This window comes from Canis lupus, chromosome 9 (genome assembly GCF_003254725.2).
Source record: "Canis lupus dingo isolate Sandy chromosome 9, ASM325472v2, whole genome shotgun sequence".
Lineage (NCBI taxonomy): Eukaryota > Metazoa > Chordata > Mammalia > Carnivora > Canidae > Canis > Canis lupus.
Genome location: NC_064251.1, coordinates 32,539,015 through 32,553,488, shown reverse-complemented (window position 1 = coordinate 32,553,488; position 14,474 = coordinate 32,539,015). Strand labels below are relative to the sequence as shown.

At 39.5% G+C, this 14,474-nt stretch overlaps 1 protein-coding gene and 1 pseudogene across 2 annotated transcripts in view; one reads left to right on the top strand and one right to left on the bottom strand.

Annotated features, from left to right (window-relative positions):
* The window catches only part of ANKFN1 (ankyrin repeat and fibronectin type III domain containing 1), a 298,750-nt gene that overhangs the window by 28,736 nt on the left and 255,540 nt on the right, over window positions 1–14,474 (bottom strand). For both annotated transcript variants that reach the window (XM_035720842.2, XM_035720841.2), the window contains exons 15-17: window positions 13,830–13,996; window positions 10,968–11,118; window positions 9,272–9,440 (exon numbers count right to left, since the gene is read on the bottom strand). In XM_035720842.2, the coding sequence (XP_035576735.2) occupies window positions 9,272–9,440; window positions 10,968–11,118; window positions 13,830–13,996 (487 nt within the window). The remainder of the gene's footprint in view (window positions 1–9,271; window positions 9,441–10,967; window positions 11,119–13,829; window positions 13,997–14,474) is intronic.
* Window positions 13,724–14,474, top strand: part of LOC125755741 (uncharacterized) — a 65,911-nt pseudogene continuing 65,160 nt past the window's right edge.

Genomic DNA, 14,474 nt, shown 5'->3' with positions numbered 1-14,474 from the left:
TAGAGAAATTCATACCTCAGAGAAAACAAGTTGAATGAAAACATGATTTATTAATCCTATCAGTGGAAAATATTAAGCCATAAATAAATTATAAATGTGCTCTTTAGGGGCCAGTTGTCTGGCTTTAGTCAGACAGTATTCCCTTTTAAGGTTTACCAAGTCCTGGTAAGGTATGGGGAAGTGGGCTTGGCTCAAGCTGCAGTTTCTGTTCAGCTCCTAAAGTTGAGACTGTGTGTGTGTGTGTGTGTGTGTGTGTGTGTGTGTATCCTGAGAAAATAAGTGTGCTTATCACTTTAAAGAAGAAAAAAGTCAAGTAGCAATTTGAAACCTAGCTCTGATTTTCATGTCTTATTTCTAGTGTGTATCTTAAGTGTTTCTTTTCAAGGCCAAAGGCCCAGAAGATACAAGACATACTTTTCTCTGGATGTCTTTTCCTCTGGATGGAAAACTTCCCTCAGGACCTGGTAGGATGGGTTTTGATCCTTGTCCTGCCTCTACTCCTCAGCTGCTCAGCTGCTCTAGAGGGATGGTGGATCTGATACCTTGACAGATAATTTTTTGTCTTCATCAGACTTAGCCCTTCTGCCCTCAAAAGATGATGGGCTGGAGGCCAGAGGGAACAGTCTAACCTCCATCTCCATCATGAAAGGGGGAGAGAGGGGTGTGGGACTAAGCCTCCATGCAGGTACTCTGAGGTGATCAGATTTCCTGTAATTGTCTATCTGGCTCTGATCATATAACATCAGATTCCAGTGAGATGAGGAAAGCATCCTGAATCAGACTAGTGTAGTACCAGTCTCTTGAATTTGCAGACTCACTTTCCAGGAACTTCATTTACTCTGGGTGTCTCGGACTGTACCAGTGTGTCCCATGCTTTGGAAACAGGGCTGTTATAACTCCACAAATCTGTGGAAGCATTTTTATTCTGGCTTCTTTAGTGAAAAATTCTAGGGAGAATATCTAATTACTGCCCTTGGGCCTCTTTGATATTGATTCCTGAGACCCAGACCTGGCCATTTAGGAAGCTAAAACCACACTGCCTTAAAATGGGGCATCTTGTTATCTACATCTCAGTAAGGAAGCCCCACTTCTCTGCATATTGAGAAGTTTCTGGGCACCTTGCAGTTCCAATCTTACCACTGCCTAGTTCCTTGCTTGATTTCCTCCTAAGGTGAATCTTTGGTGTGTGTGTGGGTAACCTGCTCTGTTTGTGTTTCCTCACATGGAAGTGGAAGAGAAGAGTGAGGTGAGGGCTTCTGTGGCTCATCCTTGTTCCAGTTGTACACCATTTCAAGGAGGTGTTTCTCAATTCTAGGATTGATTTTTCTCTCTGGTGTCAGATCCTTTCTTCCCACTTCTACTCTAGCACTTCTTTGCCTGACACGCAGAAGAAGTGATTTCATATAGCCTCTCAGTAAACAACAAACTATTAAGTGCCTCCCAAACCATCTACTTTGCATGCTGTTTTCCTGCTTAAAGACCTCTACAAAACTTCTTGACTTCAGGACAAAGTCAAACCTCTTATCACCATAAAGAAAGTGTCTTGTGATTTAGAATTTGAATATATCTTCAATCATATCATCCATCATGCAACCACCCTTCACCCTCCACTCAAATTAATCCTAAACTTTGGTCAGGCTGATCTTATTATAAGTCATGTTACACTTTCATGCCTTTACACCTGCCTTTTTCTTGTCCTCAAACACCCTTCTCTACCAATATCTTCAGGTCCACCAATGTCTTCAGGTTAGCTTCTTTTGATACTTGAAGATTCAGCTTAACTGCTGCTTTCTCAGTGAAATCTTCACTGACACCTCTTCCTCTGCAGGCAGAATTAGTTTCTCTCTCTTTTGTGCTCCCAGAGCACTTGTTTCTAAATGTATAAGGACACTTAACTCTGCTTTATTATAATTACGAGTTTGTTTGACTACCTTAGTATTAGGCTGTGATTTCTCTAAGGGCAAGAACCATGTCTCCTATTTTTATTTCCTAAAAACCTGGATCATTATAGCTTCTAAGTTAATGTTTATTGACCAAACAAACAAACAAAAATGCATGCCCGGGTCTGAAGAAGGCAGATCCTTCTTCAAAGTCTCCTCTTTCCCTTCGTTCTCTCTTTTCTCTCTGTGCTCTTGATTTTCCTGTTTTGAAAGGTGTATTTCAGGTCTGTGATATTTACTGGCAGCTCTACAGGAAAGAGTCACCATTACTTTGTAGCTTACTCTTGACCCTTGTAACTCCCTGAATGTGTCTTTATGCCTTTCAAGGAGGGATTATATCCTGTTAGCACTTGACAGATGTCCTCTCTTGGCTGGAGAGTGAGGAGAGTGAAGTGTCTTACAGTCTGCCTTTACAAACCAAGTTGAGGGAAAAGAAAGAAAGAAAGAATGAAAGAGAGAAAAGAAAAAAATTAGCCTTTTTATTTCTTTCTAAAATATGAAGAGAGATTAGGAAGAGGCACTAAAGAGTTTCTTAAAAAGAAACTCTATCATTCCCATCTGAATTCTAAAACGCCTGGGTGTCCACAACTTTCTCTTGTTGTGTCTCCTTGTGGTAGGAGCCTTGGATCAGTGGGTGGTCTCACAGTGCCCACACCCCCCGTGCCACTCACCACAGTGAGCTAGAAGGACCTTTCAACTACAGCGCTTCACTTTCCCATGCTAGTGGTTTTTATCCAGAGCCTTTAATGTTACTTTAACAAATGTTACTTTAACATAGTCTTTTGTGGTTTAGCAATGATACATTTGGTAGCCATCACAGAGGAGGGGAGGATAGACTGGAAGCTTCTAATTTTTTTCTAATGTGAATCACATGCATTTAACAGACAAAATGGTATAAGGGTACAACAATGCATTATCTGAACCACATGATTTGTTAGTAATTTACATACTAAGGCTAATTTTCTGCAGTGTTTTTTCCTCCCTCTTTTTTCAATATAAGATAGTGACAGACCGAAATGCATTTGGCCAACACTAGAAATTGGATTAGGAGTAGAGTAGAGTAGAAAGTATTTGGGTTTAGGTCAGACAGAATTGGGTTTGAATCATAGTTCTGCCAGTTACTACCTGTGTGGCACTGGGCATATAACCTCTGGGACCTCAATTTTCCCACATCTAAGATGAATAGTAATGCCTATTTAGGATTAAATCATATATATACAGTGCCCAGCACAGCATGTAGCCTCTATCAGAAACAAAATACCATTTTTTTTTCACACCCTTACTCCAATCCCTCAGAAAGAATGAGGCATTTAGAGTTAGGAAATTGGAACAGGGTTGAGATTAGAGTATTCAGACTAAGATCTTTAACTCAATAAATCCTAATCAGTCTGGGTCATGGAGCCTAGTTTGAAAGCTAAAAATATCAATAAGGTCACCCCCTGTGGCCAGTTTGGTAGCAGGATTCTTTGCTAGTGTGTCAGAAAGAACCTGGGCAAAAGATGCCCCTCTAAAGATTCCTGGTAGTGAATGAGTTGACAGTTGGAATTCAGGAGTGGTATCCTAAATCATGAAAAATGGGCCTGAGGAATGAGAGTTGAGACTGTGCCATTTCTTGTAAGCCTGTGGCCTGGATTCCATTAGGCTCAATGCCTGGATATCCCACAGGCACCTCAAAACTCATCATTTGTCAAACTGAACTCATCATCTCTCCCCTCCCCCAAACCTGTTCCTCCCCTCATCCTTCCTCTTTTGGTAGATGGCAACATTATCCATCTCAGCACCCTATTCAGACTGTCTGGCTCCTCCTCCTTGCTCTTCAACCACATTAAATCCATTACAAAGTCATATTGATTTTAACTCCTCAGTTGCTCTTGCCTGTGCTTTCTCTTCTACACCCCTATGGTGGCAGTCTTGGATCCAATTCTTATCATCTTCTCTTTTCTGTCGCTTTTCTCAGATACCTTAAGCATCTGTAACAATGAGCTACTATGAGCATGCTTAATTGGGCTGCAGTTCCTCAGGTCTCCAAGCCTTTGTGCATGCTGTTCCTTCGCTTAAAGTGATTTTCCTTTTTAGCTCTGTCTTTTCTTTCCTTTTCTGAAAGTTTCTAATCAAGATCTAGCCCCAATATTAGCTCTTTAAGGAAGGGTTGGGTGTCTTTCCTTTGAAATTCAACAGCCTACCTATTACAGCAAGGCTTTCATTATATTGAGACTTTTGGTATAGATTTCTATATCCTCTGATGGATTCTAGGCTTCTGGTGGGCAGATTTTGTCTTCTTAACATCTGTATGTCCAGCCCTAGCACAGTACTTGGCATACAGTGGCAATTCAGCAAATGTTTGTTGAATGAAATATGCAGCCAAACGCTTAAGTATAAAATATATACCAGGCTTCAAATTGTTTTTAAAAAATCCCCCAGTTTTAAAATCTTTGCTTCTCCAATCACTATGAAACATAGAGCCAAGGAAATCCGTAGAATCAACTTTTCTTATCATAGGCCTACTGTCAACTGTTACTGCCCTTAGGATCAGGACAGGGCAGCCCCTTAGTGCAGGCTAGGCAAATCCTCAAGAGGCCGTATCACTGGACAGAGTTTCTAAAGGCTCATGATACTGCTTTTCTTTTTGTTTCTGGGAACAGTTTAAATAGTGACCCTTGTCGGTCCCCAGGCACATGCTTGAAGTATTACTGCAGTGGAATACTGTCCTGCTCCTATCCAAAGGATGGGGTAGGGGGAGTATTAGCCCTCAGGCTATGAAGGGGGAGTGGGTTTGAAATTGCACCACTTTGCCTCAACTCAACCCTGCTCATGGAGATCTCACATCTATATTGTAGTCCTCTCCCCTGTAAGTAATCCTGTGAGGGAATAGCCTGTGGGTTTGCCCCAGCCTACTCTTTACTCCAGGAGATAGAGGGCTAAGCTCCTTTATCATTTTGTCCTTGCTAGATCTATTTAGTACTAGAATAGGCACAGATGCAGTTTTCCATCGCTAGTTAGCAAGTTATTTATGATCACTCAGGCCACTGGCAGGAACATGGTCAGTTTGCCAAGTCTCAAATCCTTTCATTAGGATGGGGATGACTTGTACAAGTCAAATCGAAATATACTGTAAACTTTTTATAATTTACATGTTCCCATAATTTGGACCTTTTCAAGTTTCATGAAAATTCCTGTGTTCTCACGATTTTCTAAGTTGTGATTGAATTTCCAGTAATGTTTTCTTTCTCAGAAATGCTTAGGGTATCTGTTGGCCTTTTACTATGGACCTGTCTATGGAAGACAGAAGTCCCTAGTTACAAAAACTAGTAAAAATTGCTTAGCATCTTTCTTGAGGGGCTTAGACCCACTATAGTAAGCTCTTTGAAGTTCCTATGGAAATTGTTATTAAATGCTTAGTGAGCTGAAGCCTAATGGAAGAAGTATAATCATCAGTATGAAAGTCTGCTTCTTGGAAAAAGCTCTGATTGCTTATGGATCAGGTAGAGTCTGTTATGATTCTTACTAAGGCCCAGCAGTATTTTAAAAATTGTTGCTGGTGGTGCTGAACTATAATAAACATTGTACTAGAGTGTACTAATTTCCTCCTACTGGTAACATTTCCTCCTGATCTCTAGAAAAGACTAATAGAATTGTGTATGTCATTGGAACCAAGCCCAATCAGGTGATCTTTTCTGAAACCTTAACATGGTTCTGATTAATCAGTTGGATCACCTGTAATATGGTAATGAAGGAGAATCAGAATATGAATGTATATTTTATTCTAAGAAAAAAACATCTCAAGGTCAGAAACTATTAAGACCTGGGCTTTGCTATGGGTTGACTTTCATAGATGAAGGATAGTATCTGACAGTCTTATATTGCTTTTAATATTAAGAAGAGGTAAGATGGGTCAAAGAGACAGGCACTGTTGGATTCTATTACTATGATAACTACTATATCCCTAGTTTTTTAAGTTCCTAAAATGTCTTTTTCTCTGTGTTCTAGGCAGTACTACTTCAAATGTGGTCCATGGATTGACAGCACAGTATCATCTGAGAGCTAAGCAAATTCTCCAGTCCCTATCCCAGACCTGCTAACTCAGCATCTCTGGGGTGGGGCTCCAGAGTCTCTTTTTAGCATGCTCTCCAAGTGATTCTTAATGCACATTAAAGTTTGGGAAGCAGTGTTCTAGGGCATCGTCTCATCTCCTAAAATGTTTTTTCTTATTTTTTTAGTAAGTGCCACATCAAAAATGCTTCCAGTTATGGTCAAGTGAATTCTGAAAATGCTGGGTTATATAAAGTTAAACTTCTTAGTTTTTATTTTTCTGTGTGTGTGTGTGTGGGGGGGGTACCAGATTTTGCAGATCTTCTTAATATGTTACTCTGCTGCTCAAAATTTTCTTTTGGACTCCCAACATGCTTAAAGTAAAATCCAGAGTCCTTATATTGGCCTGTGAGGCCCTACATGATCTGGCCATTGACTCTGATCTCATTTCCTATCTTTGTTGCTCTTGCTTACTACACCTCACCTACACTGGTCTTTTAACCAAGCACACTCTTGCTTTAAAGCTTTTGCACTTGTCATTCTCACTGCATGGAAATCTCAAGTCTCTGCTGACATGTTTATTCTTTAGAGAGACCTTCCCAGGTCATCCTATATAAAATTGCAGCTCCTGTTACTTCACTTCAGTTCCTTACCCTAATTTATTTTTCATCACAGTCTTCACTACTGTCTGACACTCAACAGTATTTTTTGTTGATTATTTTACTGTCTCCCCACCTAAGAATATAAGCTTCGTGAGGAGTTCGTGCATTACAGATTCTTTAGTACCTAGACTAGTGACCGACATATAATAGGTTACTTAATAAATATTTATTGAATTAATGAACAAATGAGTGGAGGGAGGAATTGTAGATACAGAGTAACAACAGTAAGACAAAGTATGGCTACCCAGGAAAAGTTCATGAGCCTCCCAGAAAGCAGGATAGAGAGGACACTTGTAGAGCTTGGTTTTCCAGGGCCTTTGGAGTCCTACACTATCATGATTGATCCCAAATCATTTATTGTTACCATGAAGACCACTGAGACATGGAGAAATGAACTTCATGTATTTTTGTCTATAATCATGGAACAGTAATGACCATTTCACACAGAATGGACTCCTGGGTAGCTCTCTCTAATGAAGTATTTTCCTTAATTCTTTTCCCTGTCAGTTATCTACCCTTGGGAAATCATTCACATTCATGGCTTCAGCTCTTATTAAGGGATATTGACTAAATTTCTGTGTTTAGTACCCAACTTTCTTTCCTGTATTTCTACTGCCAAATGGACATGTCAGCTTGGATGTTGAATTTTCACCTTTAGCTTCAATATAGAACTAAAAGTATCATTTTCTTCCCTAAGCCATATTCCTTTGTGATTTCCTTACTTTTGGAAATGGCAGCAATACCCTCACAGTCTTTGAGGCTGAAAACCATAGGAGTACTGTAGACGTGTCTAGACTTTACCTTTTCTCATTCAAATAGTTGCTCAATCTTGCATATTACTCCCAATGTTCCTTACATCTGTTTGGGGGGTTTTGTTTCTGCCCTAATACTGGTCTATTATAATAACCCCTGAACCATGCTCTCAATCCATCTTAAATAGATCCCTCAGCCTGACTTTTAAGATACTGCCCACTATGGCCATGACTTGTCCATACCCTTTTTTGTCCACTATTTCCTCTATCATTTCTCAGATCTAGCCAAACTGTACCACTTGTTCTTTTCCTGATTCTTTCTGAGATCTCCTGTTCCATGTCTTTGCTCATTCTGCTCCCCCTGACAAGAAAGCTTTTCTTATCATTCATGTTTATTAACATCTTGTCCATTCTTTAATATCCACATCAAATACCCTTTCCTTCAAGGTGGCTTTCTGGAGTCTTCTTTGAGAAAAATGTGTTTCCTTTTCTTTTTTCAATATCACTTAATACTTTGATTTTGGCAAAAAACTACCTCATTTAATAATTTGTATCCTTATTTTACTCCTGCTGCTATACTGAAAGCCCCTTACAAGCAGAGCCTTTGTCTTACTTATCTCTGAATCTCCACAGTAGATATCTGATATATATTTATTGACTTTAAATGAAATACCATGACCCAAACTATATTTTGTAATAGCCATGCAGTCATATCATGGACTAATAATGTTTTTTGGATGAGGAACTCATTGGATGGGGTCATATTCACATCCAGGCCTTGGGAGTGGTATGGCCAAAGTTATTAATCATTTGACACAGAAAAGGTGTACAAAGGTTAAGTGATTGCCGGTGTGACACAATAGGGGACCCAGGACTCTCAAGACCTAGTCTGCAGGTCTGATTCAGGCTTCTCTTAATAACTCTTCCTCTTTTGGAAAATGATAATTGCTATTCTTTGCTTTTTGGCATCTGACCTGCTCGGAGCAAGGGAAACTGAAAGGCTTAATCCATTTATCCTCATGGGATAAATTCAGATTCAGATGCCCAGGTCTCAAAATGGCATTTGCCTTGTCTGCTTCTAAATCTGGTGGCTGGGGAGCAATCCAAAGAGACTCTGCCTTCATTCCATCCAGCACTCACCCTCCCACAAATCCTACAATTCATTTGAACTCTTGCTAATTGCCTCTTATTGGCCTGTTATAAGACGAAGCATGGGGAAGAGACAAAGCTTCCCTATTCACATTCTCAGTGGGCAGCAGGGGTCTCTGCAGAAATAGAGAAACTGGGGCCCAGGCTATTCATTTTTGAAAGCCAGGACAAGATCTTCCACCATTCAGAATTCCACATTATAATCACAATATTGCGTCCTGGGAGACCCTGTCAATTTTCTCAAATGGTCTGCTAGAAATTTAGAGCCTATTTAATATTAGAGTATTTTATAAATCACTACTCATTGACTTTTTTCCTCCCATAGTGATACATACTTTACATTTTAATTTCACTATTTTTTTTTTCCCATTTGGAGGTGAGGGAGAGAAAAAAGAAAGAGAAGGAAGGGGCAGTGCTTTTCATGAAAACATCAGTTCTTGTATTTATGTTTTAAGAAAGCAAAGAGAAGGCAAGAACTGCAGCCTGATAACTGAACACTCTGTTTAGAATTCCCTCCTCTCCATTGGACCTTAGCTAGGTTTCAATAATTATTGCTCAGGCACATAGTCTTGGAGCTTTGCTTTCTCTCGGACTTGTACACAGTTCTAGGAAGGGTTGTTGCCAAAGCCATCATGTGATTTATTGACCCTCCACTGGGACAAGGGGGAACAGATATAACTTTGTGATTTTATTATAAGGAGGCTGGGTTAATATTTCTAGGTGAAACAAGCTACTATACCAAGTTCAAACATCTGAAGAGGGAGGTTAAGAAACCCTGAGTGTGGGGTGTAAGGATTATTCTGTCCTGGGGCTGTACAGACGTCGTCTGAGGCAGGGAGCAGGAGAAGAAAGGACACATTGTGACCCATTTCCAACACCTCCTGTGTGTAGAGGCGGAAGTTCCTTGCCTGCAGAGGGACACGCGCGGAGGAAAAATAGGAGAGTTACAACATGGCACTTACATAAACAACACCAAACTGGCATAAAACATCTAACAAAATTACACGACTTCAAGCTTGGAATTTTTATACAACATAAATATTAGGGTTCAGTCCATTTAATAATGCTATATAAAATCAAGATTTAAGGCAGTAATGTTCCACATAAACTCTGAAAACAACATTTATGCTTCTTATAAAAGCAGAAAATGATTGCATTCTGTGGCTTTTTCAAAATGATGAATATAATTACATGAAGCAACAAAAATGGATTGAATTAAAAATCTACTAGTTTCAATTTAAGTTGGTTAAGGGGGAAAAATGTAGTTTCTGGCCAAGGACTGAAAAAATTTTACAAGTATCCAAAAAAAAAGTTGTATGCACTCTTAGGCAGTTAGGCAGCCCTCTCCCAACATGTGTATGTAGCCCAAGAGTCACCAATGAAATATGAGCTGCTTCAAACCTGCTAAGCTCAAGAAACCCTTTAATAGTATCTACTGTCACAAGTAGAGCTGGTATGTTTTTTTCTCCTCCTGAGTACACGGCCACCCTTGGAATAATCCAGTTGCTCCCCTAGTGCCTTTATGCCATTTTATGTAATTTATTCTTCATCAGTGTTGGTTGTTTTGTACTAATCTTGCAGTACTGACTTATAATTGGAGCAGTATCCCAGGGGAAGAACACTCTTGGAGTCTCTTAATATATGTCCCTGTGTCCATGGGTCAGGGGCCAGTTCTGGGTTGTTGCTCTCTTATTTAAGAGAGCCAGTCACTCCTGTGATCTGTGATGGTCTTCCTCTTTTATAGGCTAAACTTTGTTGATTTTGTGCATGTGCATGCATATGTGTGCTGGGTTGGAGGAGATGGTGAACCTAGGCCAAAAAGAAAAAAAAAGAATTCAACCTAATGCTACATCATGTTAACTTACTAGACAGAGCCTAATAAACTTTTACTGTTCTCTTCTGTGCCAATAGTTTTTCTTGAAGTTGCTTATTAGCAGAGGTTAGATTTGCACATTTTGATTTAGATAAGACAATAATTTTGACAGTAAATTCTGTTTGTGAAAAGATGGCATGGCATAATCTTGCCATTGATATAGATTATACTACCAGTAGTCTGCTGTTCTTAGATAAGTCATTTGTACATCTAATTATACACTTAAGTTATTTATTCTCCTTGATTTGTGCTATCCTGCAGCTGAGACTTAGTGTCTTTTAAAGGTGGGCTAGCCAGTAATATTTCCTTGCTTGATCATACCACAATAAAGCCAGGTCCAGGAGCCTTGGAGGAGGTCAACATGGAGGAGATACAGAAAAGGGGCAAAAGGGCAGTCTGTGTTCACTTGTAGGTGTCAAATTCAAAGTGTGTAGCATTTGCAAAGTGGTATTTAAATCAATGAAAATAAACTCATATCTATTTTTTTTTACCTCTTAAGTTTTATGCACAATGCAGTTTCCATTAGCCATAAAAAGAAGATAAAAATGGTAAAGACTAGTACCTGGTGTAGAGGTATATTGATCTGCTTAAGGAGAGCTTTCACTGCCATCTGGAGCTCGTAGAAGAACAATTGCATGGGGCAGTCAGGAGTATGATCCACACTTTCCATAGATTCAGAGCCAGAAAGCTTTTGGACCCATTCCCATTCCTCTCTGTATGTTGAGTCAAGTTAAAATTAGAAATATAACAAAAGTTCAGAACACAGCTCAGAACATTTTTAGTGTATATGTCCAGAACCTGGATAACCAGTTTTTTAGTGGTTAAAAAAAACAAATACAATTCATGAAATTTGAACTTTTTGCCACCCAAATGGAGTTTAAAATGGGCTTTTGCTAATTTAAGCTTAGTTCACCTATCAAACCACATATACCTCAGAACAGCAGGTCTAATTTGTATCAATCAGTTTCTGAGATTGGAGCTTTGAAATACTTGGTAGAAATTTCCTAACTGTCTTCATTTTTCTTCCCTGAAGATCCTCTGTAAGTTCTAGGACCCTACATTTTACCACAGGGGCATCTGCTGGTTAATTCAGCAGTTGGGTAACCACAGGACTCTGGTCCAACTCAGGCAACAAACCACATGGCACATTTCAACCCTGGCCTGTTGTAATCGTGGGGACTATTTTGGTTTCTTTCCCCTTCCAAGAGCTTGAGGAGAATCACAAACAGGAACACCAGGCAATTCCAATAAAAGGAACCAGGGGACACACATCACTGCTTCCATCCTCCTTTCTAACCAATCATCTGTGTCTTTATTCTGCGTGCTCTGTAATCCTTCCTGATGAACTTTTCCAAATGTCATGCAGAAGGGAGGGGAAAAGAATGATGGTGGGAGAAAACACATCTGGTTTGTCCCCCATAGGCCACTCTTCAAAAGGAGCTTGAAAAGATCAAGGTAAATGCCTCTTGGGAACATTGTTTCCACAGGTATGCTAGCATAAGTCTCTAAATACATTACTTTGGCTCAGTTTCTCCTCTTTCCAACTCTGCAGGGAGCAGCAATATGCTTTCAGGAGCAGGCTAGAGAGGGAAGAAGAAAGCCTTCCTCTCTGGGCACAGAAAGAGAGGAGGTGCTAACATATGTTCCCACTGGTGTAAAAACCCTCTGAGGGCTCTCCCCAGTGGGATATACCAGCCTGGGCTCCAGTCTGTGTGTCAGAAAATGAAATCAATTGTGACATGAGCTTTTCACCAGAAAACAATCTCTTTTAACCAACTACCCTCTTAGAAAAGTTTCTGTGTTCAAGATATCTGTTTGCTTTCAGTTCCCACACTGGAAAATACTATGGAAAATCTATTCTATTGTCCCAATGAGAAACAAAATAAAAATTAAATCCTATTTCAATCTGGGCATGTTGTTGGCTTCACAAATAATTGAAACCTTTGAGAACCTGCTTAGCGATAATTTCTATTCTCCCACCACTGATGTTGAACTAAATGAGGGGGTTCTGATTAGCACAAGCATTCACAAAACCTAAAGGAGTACATTGCTAAAATAGCATCTGTAATTGAATTAGAGAATAAATTACTAGTAGGAATACAGTGAAACATCTACCACTAACTAAGCAGTTTAGTCTATAAGGATGAGGGAGATGGAACTGGCAAGAATGAAGGTTACTGGAGTCTTTTGTAAAAAATGAAACTTGGATCCTTGTCAAGGGGAAATTAGTTGGTATAACCACTGAAAGAGTCTAAACCTTTAAGACACAAATCTAGAAAATGGATGAAAGTAACCATTGCTAAGTCAACCCACAAATGAGCCATGTAACCTAACCTCTTGGGAAGGATTGATAAGATAACCAAAGTTGATTGTAGAAGTGACCACCAGATGGCAGACTTAAGGTCTAGGTGTAGTTGATTAGTGGAAGATGAGAATATGGCAGCTAGTGAGTTCTTGGAAGAGACCATCATCATTTCCTTTGTTGTCATCAAATAGTATTTAATAAACATTGTGAGACACTATAATTAATAAGCTCTTGCACTTTATGGACCAAATTTTAAACTACCAAGTCAGAATCTCTTTTGGTTAGGTAAATCCGTAGGTTTAACTAGAGTTTGGGGATCTAATTTGTACTCTAAAGCCTGGTGAAGCCTGGAGAGTTCTTTTTCTTAGCATTCTGACTTTTTTTTCTCAGGTTGAGCACAATTCAGTTCACTGTCGTAGACTTTCAGAGGCCTGCTAGAGGGCTAGTTGTAAACCTGAGCCAGATTACCAAGATTGGGCAACTTTCCCTAAGCTAACAGGATAATTCACCATAATGCCAAACCATAGAGCAGTTTCCAGAAGCACAGGCCTGGTTACTTCTTTTCTTCTTTAGAGAACCATAAAGAGTACAGGAAACATACAAAGTCCTCAGGCCGGAGGGTTAGGGATGGGGAGAATGAGAGTAGGGGGATTCTTTAAGGGGAAATCAATTGCTCTACCAAAACCCATTTCCACAAATGATTATATATATATAATATATATAATATATATATATATACTTATAGCATAAGTATATATATATATGGCATATATATATTAAATGACTTACTAAGTTGTGAAGAAAAAGATACTGAAAATAGAAATGTTGAAAGAAAAGGGCATCTATGCATTAACCAGTTGAGTATCAGTGGTTGTACCATGAATATCATAGAGAGGAAAATGGAAGGAGCATGCCCCTCCTTCATGGGCTCATTCCCTCCACCAACCAACACTACAAATCCTAATGTTAAAATGCAGCTAAGCCTCTGTCCTGCTGTGCTGGCACTTGGGGGACATTTCACCACAGAAACTATGCCATGTCAGTTTTCTTCTGACACATCAAACCGTCACTTGAGCCATTGTTTCATCACAAGGAAAATCTGGACTCCTCATAACTTACTTGGAAATGTTATTGTTTTCACGGATCTTCACGTGGCAGAGAATGTTTGGCAACTTTTGGGTAACTAGAACTTTGATCTGATCCACAGAGCTGCATAGCTTTAAGTAACCCAGATATAATCCAGGAGAGAGACGCTGATAACTCCTTTTGTGGTAAGAGAGAATATCCTGTAGGGTGAAAAACAAAACAACACATAAAACACCTTGAAAAAGTAATCTCAAAATCTTTTCCTTTCTTGGGTACACCATGTCATAAAGGAGTTGTAGCTAAGTAGTTAGGTGAGAAGCCTTGGATACCACCATGAATGCTGGGGATGTGTTGGTGGTACGGCCAGTCTTACCTTCAGGAGAATTATCCTCCAAGTCAGGTAATCAGTCATTAATATAGCCTCCATATATCCTGTTTCCCTCAGTTTTTAGAGCTGGGGGGAGGTGTGTGGGTTGTGATTGGAACAGGAAAGTAGAAAACTAGAATTTATGATTTCTGTCCTTGCAAGGCTTATTGTTTAGCTGCGGGGAAACAGAAATTTGCAAGTGTAAAAGCTGACAAAGCAGTACAAGAAGCCTCATTATTTCAGAATAATTGGTATGTAGGAAAGTCTTATTTTAAATGATATCATTTAAAATTGGATCAAAATTTTATAGT